The 17,621-nt window shown below is 46.0% G+C and overlaps 1 protein-coding gene across 5 annotated transcripts in view; it reads right to left on the bottom strand.

Moving 5' to 3' along the window:
- FRMD5 (FERM domain containing 5) overlaps positions 1–17,621 on the bottom strand; it is a 303,156-nt gene that overhangs the window by 100,801 nt on the left and 184,734 nt on the right. For all 5 annotated transcript variants that reach the window (XM_073304542.1, XM_073304538.1, XM_073304544.1 and 2 more), the window contains exon 2: positions 4,213–4,317. In XM_073304542.1, coding sequence (XP_073160643.1) covers positions 4,213–4,317 — 105 coding nt within the window. The remainder of the gene's footprint in view (positions 1–4,212; positions 4,318–17,621) is intronic.

Below are 17,621 nucleotides of genomic sequence, written 5' to 3'. Positions count from 1 at the left end.
ACAGAGCAGGTTACACCTGAGGCCTGTCTTTCCGGAGTGACTCTGACAGCACCTTCCAAAAAGAAGCCCGAGGTCCTTACTGCAGCAAGGGTTTGCTACCATCGCTGCTCAGGTCTGTGGCCCAACTTAAAGGGAGATGCAAGAAACGGAAAGATTTCCCTCGGCATGAAGAGGGGGCTAACAGATGCCTGGGGAGAGGTACCACCACATAGCAGAGGAAAATGACATCACAGCCGTCACGGGACAGGTCAGTGAACACAAAACATTGCAGGCAGCGTGAAGAACCATCCTGAGGAAACAGCAGGCCCGCCCCAGGAGCCAGGAGCTCAAAGTACACCGGCAGTGCCATCGCCGGAGAAGCCGTTCGTACGAGACATGCAGCACATGGCACACCCCAGCGAGGGCAGCACGCCGCCCCCACCCTTTCCTTGAGAGGGGCTCGAGCTCTTGGAGGCCTTCGCTGAGTCCTTGCGGAGGGAGAATTTCTTTGGGTGGCCAAGGGAGGAATGGGATTGCATGAAGGGAAAGGAAATGTCAGCAGCGCGTCAGGAAAAACCTTCCCCAACAGCGAGCGGTGTCTGAGATCCCCCAGGGAAGTGGGGAAAGTCCCATCACCTGGAACACTTCACACTGGATCAGATAAAAACCAGGACACCTCTGGTAGGGGAGGACCCTCGCTCCAGCTGGGGTAGGCTCAGGGCACCCGTCATCAGAAGCCATCACCAATTTCTAAGATTTTTATGGTATGAGAAAAATTTCAAAACCACTGTTTCTTCTGTTTCTGGCTCCACAGTCTCTCAAACCACCCTTTCTAAACTGCTGACGGTTTGTAGCTATGCAGAACAGTTTCCTTGCCAAGCCTGGCCATACTCCGCAAATAAATACGTTTGCAATAAATATCAGATACTTTTTCTGTATGGCCCAGAACTCTCTGCCAGGCATGTGCTCGGCTGGTACAATCACATTTCCTGGAGCCTGCGAACACTGGAGTCAGCTTTGTGCCTCCTAATTCACCCCAGACACACTGAGAAGGCAGCACGCAAGCCTGGCTGCACATCCATTTCCAGCAAGCCCCTACAGCTGCCCACGCCTCAGATCAGTCACGTCACTGAGCAGCAAGGGTTTGCTTTCCAAGAAGAATTATTTACTTGTGTATCAGTGATAATGGATTGAGGAGGCCGCCCCATTCATCAGGTGTTCAATGCGGTGCTCGTAACTGAGAAATGCAAAGCCTCGACAGCTCTTTAATAACAAAACGGCCACATTTTAACTGCAGAGGTTAAAATGATTCCTGCTCAGCCCCCTCGATTCTGGTCACACTGAAGCCAGTCTGACACTGGGGTCACTCCACTGAACTCTGTGATGCCTCCCATCATACTACACACCAGCCCATTGTACCCTTTAACTGCAACGGCTTTAATGGGCTCAGAACACCCCCGAGAAAAGCAATGACAAAAAGGAGGACATTAACACAACCCAAGGGTGCTGGTGACCCTCTGAGGCCAACCCTGCCCATTTCGAGGGTCGGGGTCCACCTGACCAGCTCTTTTTGAACTCTGCATCCAGAATCTTCCAGGCCTTAACAATGCCATAACCCCACACACAGCCACGTGAGTTGTCCAACTCAGTGCACAACTTCAGCAGAGGTCCTTCTGATCTACCTGTGGTCAGTGATGTCAGGACCAAGCCCAGGGTTTTTTTCACACTAAATGCCATTATCACTTCAGTGTGGACAAGACAAAACAGCTCATGTTCTCCAGGCCTCCATCCCAACCAGTTGTGCAGACATTTCAATAGAAGAAACAATGTCACTGCTTGAATCTATTAATATGTACGGAGAAATTCCCAGAGGCACTTCTTAGCCTTTTTGTGGACTCATGGTGCATGCAATTTTCTGTAGGGTGGTCCCTTTTCAATGGCCATGCAAACAGACAACACATTCCAGTGTATCACACGCAAGGCCTTATCTGTACATATATTTAAAGAAGCTATTTGCCAACAAGCAGGAAAACAAAGAGGCAACACAACCAAAGCGGCAGTTAGTGATCAGTCAGAATCGCTGCAAGAAAAATGTTGCTCTCCACCGCTAAAGAGCCACCATAGTTTAGCCCATTACGAATTCAGCCGCTCCTTCAAATGAGGTTATTCATCGCCCGTGACACTGATGAGCAGGAAGAAAGGTCGGAGAGATTTCAGAGAGGAGCATGGAAGCACAAGTGCCCAGAAAAAAACTTGCAGGGTTAAAGAAAGGCATTGGGAGTCAGCTGATCACGAACACACAGGAAAGACATTGTGGCCACTGATACTGCTGCATCATTGCTAGCCAGGAATTTAGCCACGGAGGCGGGAAGCACAAAACCCAGCGAGTGCCGAAGAGACAGCAAGCAGAGCCTCCTGGGCACTGGTGTGTGTTCCGCTGGGAGAGGAAAAGGAGACAAGTGAAAGACCCAAACTGCCATCCCCGTGCTTAATGGGAATTAACCATAACAGCTGTTCAACAAGGACAGCTCATGGCACCACCTCACTCTTCAGGGAGCTGCGCTGTAAGTTCTCTTCCCCTGCGTATCCTCGCTGTTTCTCTGATGCCATGATGGGTGCAAGGGGACTGAGCAGGAACAGACATTACTCCTGTTCTGAGGCTTTTGGGAAAGGTCTTAAGCTCAGCAGCAAACTCAGTGCTACCATCAGAGTAAAAACCAGTTGGGAGTTATACAGAGCTTCCAACCCATCCATTTTGGGTGCTCATGTGGCACGTGCTGTATGCGTGTACACATTCTGCATTCTTTGTGTGTTTGTAAAGGAATATTAATCTAATGTAGAAAACTAACCTTGAGAAGTGGCAGAAATAACACACACACATTTGAGTTCTTGGCGATACTGTGATATTCATTATATGTAGCCACAAAGGCACAGCTCAGCAAGTCCCTGTTCCTGCAGTAACAACCACTGTTGTGTACCCCTGCACCTGGGCAGAGTTGTTTTGACTTGAAGGGGACATTGCAAACGCGCATGGATTGGGGCTCGCAAACTGCACTGTGCGATCGGCACCCATCATCCTGCTGTCTGAAACAATCTCATGAATGCAATGCACAGCCAATTCCTAACCTAGAAGTATTCTCTATCAAGCTTCCACATACTGTATTTTTTCTTCTCATGCTTTATTGCCCCGGGTAGCAGCTGCTCTATTTCCTACCCTAGAGGGGATTGTTGCATTTCAGTCTCTATGTGAAAATGTGGTTCCGGGGGCGGGGGGGGAGCTCAGTGGTTTGAGCATTGGCCTGCTAAATCCAGGGTTGTGAGTTCAAACCTTGAGGGGGCCATTTAGGGATCTGGGGCAAAACAAATTGGGGACTGGTCCTGCTTTGAGCAGGGGGTTGGACTAGATGACCTCCTGAGGTCCCTTCCAACCCAGATCTTCTGTGATTCTACTTGGTAAAGCTATCCTGAAAAAAATGGGCATTAGGAAGTTCCATGTCTGCTCCTCCTTTTCGCCCCTACCTATCTGCTCATTTTACAAATGAAAAGATTTTTTTCCTAAGTGCCAGCTCATCCTGGGATCTGTGACTCCTGCTGAGTTCTTTCTGGTTCACACATCACAGCCTAAGTGAATAATTCCGTTGCTGATGCATGAGCCAGAATGCGATCCAGCTCCCCTCTCAGAGCCGCATAGGCTCTGAAATGCTTGAGGGAACAGAAAGTGTCAAAACATACTTTTGTAATGAAAGGAAGCAGATGAGACTCCTCCCCTGGTACAGTGTGAATGAGGGAGACCTCTGGCTTTTTGATTGACAGGTGGACCACATTACCCTACCAATTAACCCATTGGGGTATATACAATTTCTCAGGCTGGTCTTCTTGCAGAACAGCAGAGATAGGAAAAGCTATAGAGAAAGACTCCTGACAAAGGGCTGGGTTGATTTCTGTTTTAAATAGTTTATTTCCCTGTTTGTTTTGCAGTGTGTCTGTTAGTCTCATGAAAAACAACAATTCTCTTTCTCTCTCTCTTTTTTTTTTTTTTAATAGTGAATCACTAAGAAAAAATACAAATACAAACCCCAGACAGGAAGGGTATATTTTCCCCAGCTAAGGACTGTGACATGTACCTGGAGCAGCACTGCCTTAGAGGTTTACTGTAGGGAAAATTCCTCCAGACTATCCAAGCATGTCTTGGAAACAGATCTTAGTGTAGCTCGTAACTTGGCTGCTACTTACCCTTTGCTTGTCCGGGTCCACAAACCGAATTCCAAAGTAGTCTTTCTCCAGTAAGTTTAGGTGGTGGCAGAGAAGGTCAAACAGATACTGACCCTTGGCATCTCTCTGCAAGATAAAGAAACTGCATTTACAAATGGATAGACACACACCTGCTACGTTTAACTAAAAAGCAAAACCACAGCTCCCCTAGAGCACTGAAATACTCAACAGTACACCCAGCAAGCTTTGCTTTTGCTGAAAACAAGATGGTGAAGGATTTGCAAGTGGGAGCATGACATACCAATACGCTCGGCCATCTGAAACCTAGGATCACACCCAGGTTTGGTTTAGTCCCATTAATTTCCCTGGAGTTTTATCACAGATGAATTCATTTCAGTGGGTCACATTCTGCTCTCCCCTACACCGCAGAGAAGTCCCGTTCATGTCATTAGGGCTGCACAGGTGTAACGGAGAGTAGAACCCAGTGTGTTTTTATCTGATTGGTCCTGGCCTGAGAAATGTAAAATCGTCACACTAAGCACTCAGGATTAATATTAACAGGGATGTTTCTGGGTTATGTGAAATACCCACAACCTTTTGCAATCAAGTGGAGTCTAGCTCAGGTTGACAAAAGAAGGAAGTTCTGAGTCCAGGCTGCTCCACACCAACTTACCCTGCCTGTGTCCCAGGTTTTAGGAGAACATGTGATCTGAATGATCAGACATGCTCCAATATTATGCACAATGGAACAAACTATCAACCCTAATTGAATTATCTTCCTTCTGTTGCTCAGCTCAGACTCTACCAACTCGTGGGCCACTATTGACCGACGCCCCAATTCAGCAAAGCATTTAAGAATGTTCTTATCTTTAAGCACATGCTTAAATCCCATTGAAGTTAAATGTCTGTTAGTGCTTGCTGAATTGGGGCCTCAGTGTGGGTACTCCTCCAAGTTGCTCCAGGCTTCTGCTGGCCTGGCAGTAGATCACTCAAATGGCCCCATTTAATTTTATTTCAATCACCATCTATCGGATGGTTTCCCAATTCAATAAAAACCCCTTTCAAATGTTCACGCAGGGTGTGCCAGTATTTGCATCCAGGCAATCACACCCTCATTCCCCAACAGACTCCTTGCAGAAGAACGCTGCAGCCTGTAGTCTGACACTTCACTAGCAGGCACGTAATTTATTAGTAAGAAAACTGCTTCTAAGTAACCCTGCTTCATTTTTTCCATGGAATGGCTGTCACTGGAGCCAGTCCACCCTAATAAAGAACAATGATGATGCTCTGAAACACTGTAATTACATTCTTGGATACTTCTGAGGGAATGTTTTCACTGTTTTTTATAAACATCTTGCCAGAGATTCATGTCTGTTTTCACAAATTTCCTGCTTTTAGTAATTTTCCTTTCACTTGCTTCAATAATATTTAGCATTTATGTAGCACTTTTCAAACATTAACTCTCACAACCCCCTGTGATGCCATCCTTTGTTCACACGTGCACAACTACCTTCTCTCATAAGGTTACATAAGTCCACATTGGCCTTTAGGTCACATTGCAAGGCATATTTCTTTTTCCAAGCTTTGAGGGAGGAGGGATAGCTCAGTGGTTTGAGCATTGGCCTGCTAAACCCAGGGTTGTGAGCTCAATCCTTGAGGGAGCCATTTAGGGTTCTGGGGCAAAATTGGGAACTGGTCCTGCTTTGAGCAGGGGGTTGGACTAGATGACCTCCTGAGGTCCCTTCCAACCCTGATATTCTATGATTCTATGACCTCCTGAGGTTCCTTCCAACCCTGATATTCGATGAGGACACCTCAACTGTATGGAGGAAGGGGTTTAAACTGTTTGTAGAGCCCTGCATGGATACCTGCTCCCCGGAATAGAAAGTGGGGATATCCGCAGATTTTCAGAGCGGCAGCCATTTGTTAGCACTGGGATTAGAACTCATGAATGTCCAGTTTACAGTGCTCTGCTCAGACTGTGGTATCTCACCTCCTAATTTCTGTTGTCCAGCGTTCTACATTACGGTTCCACAGCAGAAGCTGTAAGATTACCACTCTTTTTTCAAAACAGTAAAGCAGCAGAACACTGCACTGATGCTTTTATAGATTCATAGAACTTTAAGGCCAGAAGATATGATCATTCGGTCTGGCCTCTTGCATAACACAGGCCAGAGAACCTCACCCAGTGACTTCTGCATCAAACACAACTTCTGCTTGAGCTAGAGCAGATCTTTTAGAAAGACATCCCGTCTTGGTTTAAAGACCCCAAGTGATAGAGAATCTACCGCATCCCCTAGCAAGTTGTTCCAATGGTTAACTTCCCTCGCTATTAAAAATTTGCACCTTTTTTCTAGTCTGAATTTGTCAGGCTTCAGCTTCCAGCCATAGGAGCCTTATGCCTTCATCCACTAAAGAGCCATCTAGTGTCAGAAATCGGTTCCCCACCTATGTACCTGCAGACTATGCTCAAGTAACCTCTTGGCTTTTTCTTGGATAAACTAAGCAGGTTGAGTTTCTTTAGTCTTTCACTATTTTATGATTCAAGGACTAACATTTATTTTTAACCTTGTCAAGGTTCCTTCCCCACTCTGAACTCTGGGGTACAGATGTGGGGACCCGCATGAAAGACCCCCTAGTCTTATTTCTACCATCTAAGATTAAAAACTTCCCCAAGGCACAAAATCTTTGCCTTTGGACTAGGGTATGCTTCCACCACCAAGCGCTTTAACAAAGAACCAGGGAAAAGGACCACTTGGAGTTCCTCTTCCCCCAGCTATCCCCCCAAGCCTTTACACCCCCTTTCCTGGGGAGGCTTGAGAATAAACAAGTTGAACACAGACCAGCTTGGGTTTCTTAGGACCCTAAAAACCCAATCAGATTCTTAAAAAAACAGAACTTTATTAGAAGAACAAAACAAAGATAAAAGAAACACTAAGATTAGAATGGAAGATAATCTCACAGGCAGTCAGATTCAAAACACAGAGAATCCCTCTAGGCAAAAACTTAAGTTACAAAAAAATACACATTCCCTCCAGCACAGCGAATTTATAAGCCAAAACAAAGAAAACCTAACGTATTTTCTAGCTAGATTAGTTACTATCTTTACAGGAGTTGGAAGGCTTGCATCCTTGATCTGTTCCCGGCAAAGGTATCACACAGACAGACAAAACCCTTTCCCCCCCGCCTCCAGATTTGAAAGTATCTTGTCCCCGCATTGGTCATTTTGGGTCAGGTGCCAGCGAGGTTACCTTAGCTTCTTAACCCTTTACAGGTGAAAGGATTTTGCCTCTGGCCAGGAGGGATTTTATAGCACTGTATACAGAAAGGTGGTTACCCTTCCTTTTATATTTATGACAAACCTGTTTTCGCTCTCTCCTTTTCTACTGAGATATTGAGACTAATTTCTTCTTCCCTTCCTGCTCTACACTGGTTTGCATTGCTGTGTGCTGTTAAAGTCTATATTTATCTATAACCAGCGAGTGCTTTCACGACTCCATGCTAAGGAAACACCCACTCCTAAAGGGAGCTTCTAAACATTCTAATTCATGAAAGCATTGCTGAATTACAGCAGAACTCCTTTGGAAGAACAGGATGAATATCCAGTCCAATTACCATTAAGAATAGGACAAGGCATCTACGGAAAAGTAGCAATGTTCAAACCTGGTCCGTGTAATGGCATTGATTAGCTCTGCTTCCCAGTATGGCTAAACAGAACGTTTTAAGAGGCATGGCTGGGGGGGCTAAGCCACAGTCTATTTTTTTCTGGTTCTTACAATTCAGTCCCTCCCTGAGTCACTTCAGCTAATCTGCCAAGAGGAACTGGTATTGGTTTTGGGCAGCTTCTTTAGTCAGCTGTGTGCAGGTGAAGGTGCTTCCGCTCTGCATTTGCTGCAGCAGAGATATCAAAGACACAGCGATGACTCCTGTAAGAAGCTGAATAGGCTGTCTATGAAAAACAGGTTTCTGCCCAACTACCATGCAGTTTTATAAGGTCCCACGTGCCAGGACAATTTCTAAATACAGCTAGACTGGGAATTACAGAGGAATTTTGAAGTATCATAGACCTAACACTTGGTATATTTTGAGATTATTAAAACCTGAAGCCCAGTCCTGCAAAGCCTTAGACACATGCTTAATTCTAGATAGTGAGAGTGGTACCATTGAAGTCCATGGGGCTGCAGACTGTGTATGAAGTTAGGCACAGGTTTAGGTCCTCAGCGGATAGTGCCTATATATCCTCTAGATTAGAAGTATGATTACTATTTTTCCAAAACTTTCTCCAATCCACTGCTGAAAGTTTTTTGTTGTTTTTTTTTTGGGGGGGGGGGGGAGAGCCAATATTAATGTAGGACCTACAAAAATATTTGTTGCACTTGGTCTTTCTTTGTTCTCCAGCATCACTTAACTAAGGATTGGTCCATACAAAGAACTGTATCCATTTAATCAACAGTGTGATTTATTATTGATTTAGTTAACCCAGTACATCATCATCTCTGGACACGGTTGCATCAGTGTAAACCTGGCCCATAACCATTTAGTGGGTGTCAGTACATTTACAGACACAAGCTAAGTCAATGTAAGCTGCTGTTTTAAAACAATACAGAAGTGTTCGCACGAGGGGGGTGGGGTTGCACTGGTGTAACTGAATTCTTTTTTTAACTGATTTAAGATAAACGAGTGCAATTTGTGTGTATAGACAAGCCCTAAGAAACACTATTCTCAACCCTCCCAACCCCCAAGTGCTATGGACACAGAGGCAGGTGCATACAATGTCCATTTCTTGTGTTCTGGGCTCAGAAGAAAAACTAAATACTGATGGGAAAAAAAAAAGGTGTCTGTGTCTATTTCAAGATCTGTTAGGAACCACAGGGGGAAAACTCACCATTTACCAAATCGACAAGAGACAAGATTGGATGGGAAAGAAATTACATTTCCAAATTCTGAGAGACTATTACAAATAATGATGGATTTTCAAGATAGTGCTCAGTAAAGCATTATGCTGATGACTCATTCTGTGGTATATTTTGTGGAGGGGAATATAGTGCTCATCAGTAAAGGGCTAAGAGCACCTTGGAAAGCCAGGTGCAGTGTGAACAGGATGAGCACAAGCTTCCCCACCCATCACTGCCATTGCATCCCAGTTTGGAGCGCAGCACCCATGCCAGGCCAGTTTAGAGGCTAACCTTGCTAAATGGTGCTAGATTCCTGAGGTGCTTTCATGGCTTTGATAAAATGCTGCCCTCAGACCCCACTATGAAGATCTACTTCAAGAACTCACGGACCACCTTTCAAGTCAGGCATTTGCACTCACTATCAGCATTAAGAAAACGGTTGTATTAGGACATGGGGTTCCACAAGATCCTTCAATTACCTTAAACGTAAACCAGCTAGAGGTCCAAAAGTTCAGCTATTTATGTTCTACAGTGACCACCAACCTCTCACTGGATGAAGAACTAAATGTTTGCATTGGAAAGGCTGCCACCATCTTTAGCAGATGACCTAAAATAGCATGGAACAACTCAGAGCTTGCCAACAAGACCAAAATACTAGTGTACAAAGCTTGCGTCCTCAGCGCTCTCAAGTGTGGTGGGGAAACATGGACAACTTGTGCTCATCAGGAGAAAAGGGTGAACAGTTTCTGCCTACACTGTTTACGCCGCATACTCAACACCAAATGGCAAGATCAAGTCACCAACGCAGAGGTTCTTCGAAGGGCAAATTTACCAACCTTGACAGACCGGCTCAAGCAAAGACGACCGCGCTGGCTGGGCCATCTGAGTAGGTTTGAAGACAGACGCATACCCAAGGACATGCTGTACGGGGAGCTATCTGAGGGAACAAGAGCAACAGGACATCCCAAGCTTCGCTATAAAGACACATGCAAGCGAGATATGAAGGAATTTGGAATTGATCCTGACCAATGGGAAATCTTGGCAAGCGATAATAACAAGTGGCGCCATCGTCTCCATTAGGGTATCAAAGTCCATGACAGAAGTTGGCCCGCCAAAGCTTGAGGAGAAACGAGCCCGAAGGAAGCAAGCAGCTCCCAGCCAAGGTACAGACATTTGCAACAACTGCCAAAGATCATTCAAATCTCAGATTGGACTGTTCAGTCACATGGAACATTGCAAACCATCTACATCATAGGCTGCCATTCCCACCATCTCCTGCAGATGACAGGATACCAAAAAAAAAAAGAAAAAGAGACTGGGGCCATGTCAAGGTTCCTTCCCCACTCTGAACTCTAGGGTACAGATGTGGGGACCTGCATGAAAACCTCCTAAGCTTACTTTCACCAGCTTAGGTTAAAACTTCCCCAAGGTACAAATTAATTTTATCCGCTGACCCTGGATCTCCACTGCCACCACCGAACTCTAACTGGGTTTACTGGGAAACATAGTTTGGACACGTCTTTCCCCCCAAAATCCTCCCAACCCTTGCACCCCACTTTCTGGGAAAGGATTGGTAAAAATCCTCACCAATTTGCATAGGTGACCACAGACCCAAACCCTTGGATCTGAGAACAATGAAAAAGCATTCAGTTTTCTTACAAGACGACTTTTAATAGAAGTAAAGGAATCACCTCTGTAAAATCAGGATGGTAGATACCTTACAGGGTAATTAGATTCAAAACATAGAGAATCCCTCTAGGCAAAACCTTAAGTTACAAAAAAGACACACAGACAGGAATAGTCATTCTATTCAGCACAGCTCATTGGCTTTTCTCAGCCATTTAAAGAAATCATAATCTAACACATATCTAGATAGATTACTTACTAAAAGTTCTAAGACTCCACTCCTGCTCTATCCCCGGCAAAAGCAGCATACAGACAGACCCAGACCCTTTGTTTTTCTTCCTCCACCCAGCTTTTGAAAGTATCTTGTCTCCTCATTGGTCATTTTGGTCAGGTGCCAGCGAGGTTACCTTTAGCTTCTTAACCCTTTACAGGTGAGAGGATTTTTCCTGTGGCCAGGAGGGATTTTAAAGGGGTTTACCCTTCCCTTTATATTTATGACAGGCCGTTATGCTCCTTTTCACTTCTTACCTAATTAGAACAAGAACACTCGGACCCCATGTGGTGCTGAGTGCCCTCAACGCCCGCTGAAGGTACCCACAGTGTCCGGCCCCAAGTCTCCAGAGGCAGGAAGCTGGCGTATGATGCTCCCAACCAAGCACTATGATTCCAAAATGACTGATTTCCAGAGGGCAGGTGCTCAGCATCTTCTGACGATCGGGCCCCCTTACAACGGCTCCAGTTGGGCACCCAAAAATCACAAGTCACATCCGGAAATCTCAAGCCATGCTACCTAGCCCTAGCAGTGTTCTTGGAAAAGACTCCAGGCATAAAGCTTTCCAGGGGTTTCTCTCACTGCAGTTCTTACTTACTGTAGTGGGGCGGCTGCCCCACTCCATGAAGAAAAGGGCTAGAACAGGCCAGAGACGCTGTGCAGACCAGCAGCCAATCAGCAAGGGCCTGTGGAGGGCCAATCAGGGCTAAGGAAGAGGCAGCTAATCAGGGCCGGACTGGGCCCTATATAAAGACCGCCTAGCAAAGGAGAAGGCAGTCTCTCCCTGGCTAGCAAGGGAGAAGGACTGGCTCCTGAGGTAAGGAGGTAGCACTTTAGACAGAGCAGTGCTGGGCAGGCTCGGGGAAGCAGAGGAGAGCTCCGGCCCAGTTACCTGCCAGGCTGCAGCCCCTGCTAGAAAGGGTCAAGAAGGTGCACTGGGCCAAAGGGGAAATGACCCAGGGAAGACAGGCAGACAAGAGGGGAGGGAAGAAGGGCAGAGAGAGGCTGCCACTAGAGGGTCCCTGGGTTAAAACCCAGAGTAGCAGGTGGGCCTGGGTCTCCCCTCCCCCTTGCACTGCACCTGGCCACAGAGGAGTGTGGCCAAGACAGACTGCAACTTGCCCCTGAGGTGAGGGGCTAGACTTTGGGGTTGTGGTTGGCCACTGAGGCAGGTGCAAGACAAAGGACTGTTGTTATCTCCCCCTCCGCCCGCCCCCCTGGAAGGGGGTGAGAATGGAGAGGACACTGCCGAGTGGGGAGCAAGGTGGTTCCCAAACCAGCAGAGCAGACAACGGGCGAGACACCACGCGCAGAAGGTGCTCTGCAGCTGACAAGAGCTCATTCCCAGAGCAACCAGCAGGAGTCTCCAGCGGTGGTGAGTCGTGACCCCGTTACACTTATCAAGAGAAAAAAGAGAAAAAGCTAGGGGGCCAAATTCTGCTCTTACCTGTACCAGTGAGAATCTGGAGCCAGTGCACCACAGCCATTGGATCTGGCCTGTCCATCTGGCATGGTCTCGTTCATGGTATGCTAGTTCTGAAAGCACTCCAGCACCTCTTTGCCTTGCCAGAGACACACTCGGTAACCTGGCTGCGCTTGCGTTCTCAAGTCAGCATGAGCTGTGCTTTAATACTTTTCATCTTGCACAGATCAAATGTTGCTTCTGACAGCTGACAGGGCTCCTTTAAGATAACACAGGATCCTATTTTCCTACAAATCCATTTAATGAATATGTTGTTATCTGATCAAATAATCACTCACTAGAAATAGGCCAGGCAATCAGGGAACCCCTAGAGGTCTGCCTCTAGCGCGTTTCTGGCATTTGATACATTATGGTAAATGTCACTGCATTTTAAATCAATTGTGCTTCATTTAAAGAGTTAATAAGTTCAGACTGGAATTATGCCAATATTGAAATGATTTGCTTACTCCACATCAGCCTGTACTTGCTGAGGTGTCCGACCTTTCCAAAGGGCTTGCAACAAGCCTCCCAGAGTCAGGCTGGAGCAGTAATGGAAGGGCTGACCCCAATCCTTTGCAACAGCAGGCCTGTGTTTCCAAGTATAAATGCATGTCAAGGTCTATTCCGTTTGCAAGTCTGCTGCATTTAATTGGCTCCCATCCTGCTGTAACAGGTTACTAGTGTCTCGTGCAGCCATAGAAAGAAGTCAGCAGTGATGGGAACAAGGAGAGGGACTCTGCTTGAGACACACCAGGTGTGAAGTTCCAGCTCCAGCAGAGAACGAGCCTGTGGAAATCCAGCCACTGCATTCAGCAGAGTGACAGAGGGGAGAATGGCAGAGTGAGCTGGACACCAAGTAGAGTCCACTGAGCATGGAAATCAGTGCTCATTCTCTTCCACTGCTTTGAAAAGCTTGTAACCTGGGGTGATCACTTACTCTGAGCTTTCTTCAGAGACTCGTGTTGCTCCTACTGGGAAACTATCACTCGGCTGTGCCTAGAATTCTCCTGCCTTGTGACCAGGCTGTCTCCTTTACAAACTTGCCGCACAGTCTTTCATTCTATACTAATTTCCCTGCTCTGATACCTGCTTTACACACCTGCGGTCTGCACAAACCTCCAGAGGCAGAATTCTCTCCAGAGCCAGTCTGCGAGCACAGCCCTCATACGCGACGCGAACCTCACTGGCACTTTTCTAGGTGATGCCATGGATGATTCTGCTTGCCTACAAGGCTACTCACTGCAGTCTCACACCGTCCCCCAACAGCTACCTAGCCAGCATTCCCTTAAAGCCTGGCCTCAGCTGTAGACCTGAATAATTCTTGACAGCTCTCAGTTAGCACTGCATCAGTTGGTAACCGTGCTTTCTTGCAGCACTGTCAAGGTTTCTTCCCCACTCTGAACTCTAGGGTACAAATGTGGGGACCTGCATGAAAACCTCCTAAGCTTACTTTTACCAGCTTAGGTTAAAAGAAAAGGAGTACTTGTGGCACCTTAGAGACTAACCAATTTATTTGAGCATGAGCTTTCGTGAGCTCCAGCTCACTTCATCGGATGTAGCTCAGGAAAGCTCATGCTCAAATAAATTGGTTAGTCTCTAAGGTGCCACAAGTACTCCTTTTCTTTTTGCGAATACAGACTAACACGGCTGTTACTCTGAAACCTATCAGCTTAGGTTAAAACTTCCCCAAGGTACAAACTATTTTACCCTTTGCCCTTGGTTTTTCACTGCTACCACCAAACGTTTCTCTGAGTTCCTGAGAAAGTGTTGTTTGGAAAAGTCTTTCCTCCCAACCCTTGCACACTACTTCTCGGGGAAGATTTGGTAAAAATCCTCACCAATTTGCATAGGTGACCACAGACCCAAACCCTTGGATCTTAGAACAATAAAAAAAAGCATTCAGTTCTTGAAAAGAAACATTTTAATAGAAGAAACAATAAAAAGGAAAGAATCACCTCTGTAAGATCAGGATGGTAAATATCTTACAGGGTAATCAGATTCAAAACCTAGAGAATACCTCTAGGCAATACCTTAGGTTACAAAAAGACACAAACAAGAATCTACGTTCCATTCAGCACAGCTTATTTTCTCAGCCATTTAAAGAAATCATAATCTAACGCATCTCTAGCTAGATTACTTACTAAGTTTTAAGACTCCATTCCTGTTCTGTCCCCAGCAAAAGCCTCACCCGGACAGACACAGACCCTTTGATGTTCTCCCTCTTCCCAGCTTTTGAAAGTATCTTGTCTCCTCATTGGTCATTTTGGTCAGGTGCCAGTGAGGTTATCCTAGCTTCTTAACCCTTTAGAGGTGAAAGGGTTTTTTCCTCTGGCCAGGAGGAATTTAAAGGTGCTTAGCCTTCCCTTTATATTTATGACACTGGCCTCAGCTGTAGACCTGAATAATTCTTGACAGCTCTCTGTTAGCACTGCATCAGTTGGTAACTGTGCTTTCTTTCCACCCTTACCCGCTGGAACTCACTTGCAGCACAAACTGGTCTCACTGAAAGAAAAGGAGTACTTGTGGCACCTTAGAGACTAACCAATTTATTTGAGCATAAGCTTTCGTGAGCTACAGCTCAGATGAAGTGAGCTGTAGCTCACAAAAGCTTATGCTCAAATAAATTGGTTAGTCTCTAAGGTGCCACAAGTACTCCTTTTCTTTTTGCGAATACAGACTAACACGGCTGCTACTCTGAAATTGGTCTCACTGAGTCATTAACTAAGTTTAAATCAAGTCTAAAGACTCTCCTGTTGCAACCATGATTGATCTATTCGTAAAGCGTCTGTGATGCTGTTGTGAAGGGCGTGAAATGTAATGGTTGACGCAGTACATACCATTTGAAAAGACTGTTTCAACATGCTGAGAGCTGAGAAAGACAAGTGAGTTCACTACTGCAGGTGCAGAAGGTTTTAGAGACTTCGCATATCTTTGCTGATTATATAGTGGGTTATGTTGAAATATGCAGTGTATGTGAGTTAAAAAGACAGTTAGGAAAAGCTTCATTTGAACAGACAAGAATGTTTCAAAATGATTTATCAACAGCCACCTCCTCCCAGTGAAATTAGTCAAACCTGGGGGCTCCAGCAGCCTGCCCTTGGAATATAATTAACAGTGCACATGGCCCCTAGCTAAAGCAGTAACTAGAGTCTGTGTAACCCAGGGCCACATTTTATGCGATTTTACATAACACTGAAGGACCAATAAACTGGTTTTCAACTTGTTCCAATTATGGTAACACAAAATGGAACCAGAACAAGTTTTGTGAACAAATCCACATGGACAAATTTAAGAGGTTCCTATCTATGAGTGGAAACACCCTGCTGTCTTATCCCCTTCCTCCCAGGCCAAAGGCCCCCAAGCATTATAGCCATGACCTACACGGCAGAGGGGCCCCCCTTCAGCTGGAGCCAGAGCCCTTCCCTCCAAGGGCAAACTAGAAATACCACTGCTCCTGAAAGTATATGCTTAACATATGCAGGGCTTTCCCACACAGGAGGAAACCACAGAGAACGTGTTTAGGGCACATCTGTCCATGGAAATTCATGTCTGTTCCATCGACTTAGCTCTCTGTAGTGCTCATCACTGTATCATCTAGCACCCCAACCTGATCAGAAAATTTCCTGTGGATTTCTAGGGGCCCTAAGCACTGTGTTCTCTTCTGCACTAGTGTTTAGAAATGAGAGGGGCCCTGTGTTAAAACCAAGAAACGAAAAGGCTTTTGAGCCAAACGTATCCCACCTTTCCCCTTCATTGTTTGCCATAAATGCAAAGGACCACATTTGTTCCTGGTGTAACTCCACTGGCTCCTGGAAAGTTACACCAGGGATTTATCTGGCCCAGAGTGACAGAAACCACATCAGCTGCTCTCCCTGGGGATGTGGAGCTGTGACTCTCACTTTGTACGTGTTTGTTTTCTCTCAGATGAGTTTTTAATCTGTGACCATCTGACTAGCACAATAAACACCCCCATTCACTAACGGATGCAAGAGGCAGCTCAATATAAAAATTCCTTCCTCTGATAGCAGCAGCAGCAACAAACCAATGCCATAGAAACCCCGAAGCTGCGATGGCCAGCAGTGTGCACAAAGGAACCCATGGCCAGAATGGCACGAACTAATGTCTAGTCTTCACCATTGCTGCTTCTTTGAGTTTTTCCTGAAGGTATCTGGGAGCCCCCTGCAGGGCCTCTGCTGCTAACCTCTCCTGCTGACTATTTAGTATTCATCCCTCTCATTCCTATTGATAACACAGAACATAAAAACCCGGGCATGGATGCTATTCAGCACTTTGCTCTATTTACAAACACTGCAGACGTTCAAGGGAGGAGTTAAATATTTATAAATCCAGCCTGTTGTCTCCCACTCTTGTATTTCCTGGCTGGAGATACTGTGTGCCTCTCCCCTGAAGCCCATTAGATACATTTCCATTGACAGCACGGAGGCTCAGCAGTAAAGCAGAGCAGACCCACAGCTACATCTCTGGCTGCTACTGGTCTCATCTAGTCAAGTGACACTGCCCCAGCTTACGGCATTGAACCTGGGCTGCAGAGCTCAGAGCTAGAATTGGATCTGCGACCGGGTGCCTGGGACGGGCCATGCCAAGGGCAGACTATCCCCAAGGCTGGTGGTTTGCTCTAGAATTAGATTCACCAGGCCAGTAACAAAAGAGCGGTTAGCCAGAAGCCAAACACCATCCCCTGTAGGCATCCCAGCCCTTTGCTCCCACCCAGACAACCCAATCTAATACAGTGAGAGGTTATTGGAAACCCATTTAATCATAGGTGAGGTTCATTCTAATCCCAAAGGATCAGACACTTCCTTACCCCCAGGTCAAGATGGATCTCAGATCTTACCCAAATATCACGCTGTGAACTAATCTTTAGTAAACTAACTAAGGTTTAACAGTAAAAGAGAAAAAGGGTTATAAATGGCTAGTAGATCATACACATACAAATGATTGCAAAGTCCTTGCGTTAGGTGTGTAGCAGTGGTGGAAGAGACAGCTGGCTCGTAAAGTCTCTGGTTCCGTCCAAAAGATTGGAAGGTGGATCCATAGTTCATAATGCTCCTCTGAGTTGTAAATCCACAGTCCAGAGAATTGGAGCAGGAAAGAGACAACATGGAGATGTCTCAGGTGTCTTTTTAGATCCTCTGCCCTGTGCATGGAAATTTCC

This window comes from Lepidochelys kempii, chromosome 10 (genome assembly GCF_965140285.1).
Source record: "Lepidochelys kempii isolate rLepKem1 chromosome 10, rLepKem1.hap1, whole genome shotgun sequence".
In the NCBI taxonomy this organism is placed as follows: Eukaryota; Metazoa; Chordata; order Testudines; family Cheloniidae; genus Lepidochelys; species Lepidochelys kempii.
This window is presented reverse-complemented; position numbering and strand designations above follow the sequence as displayed.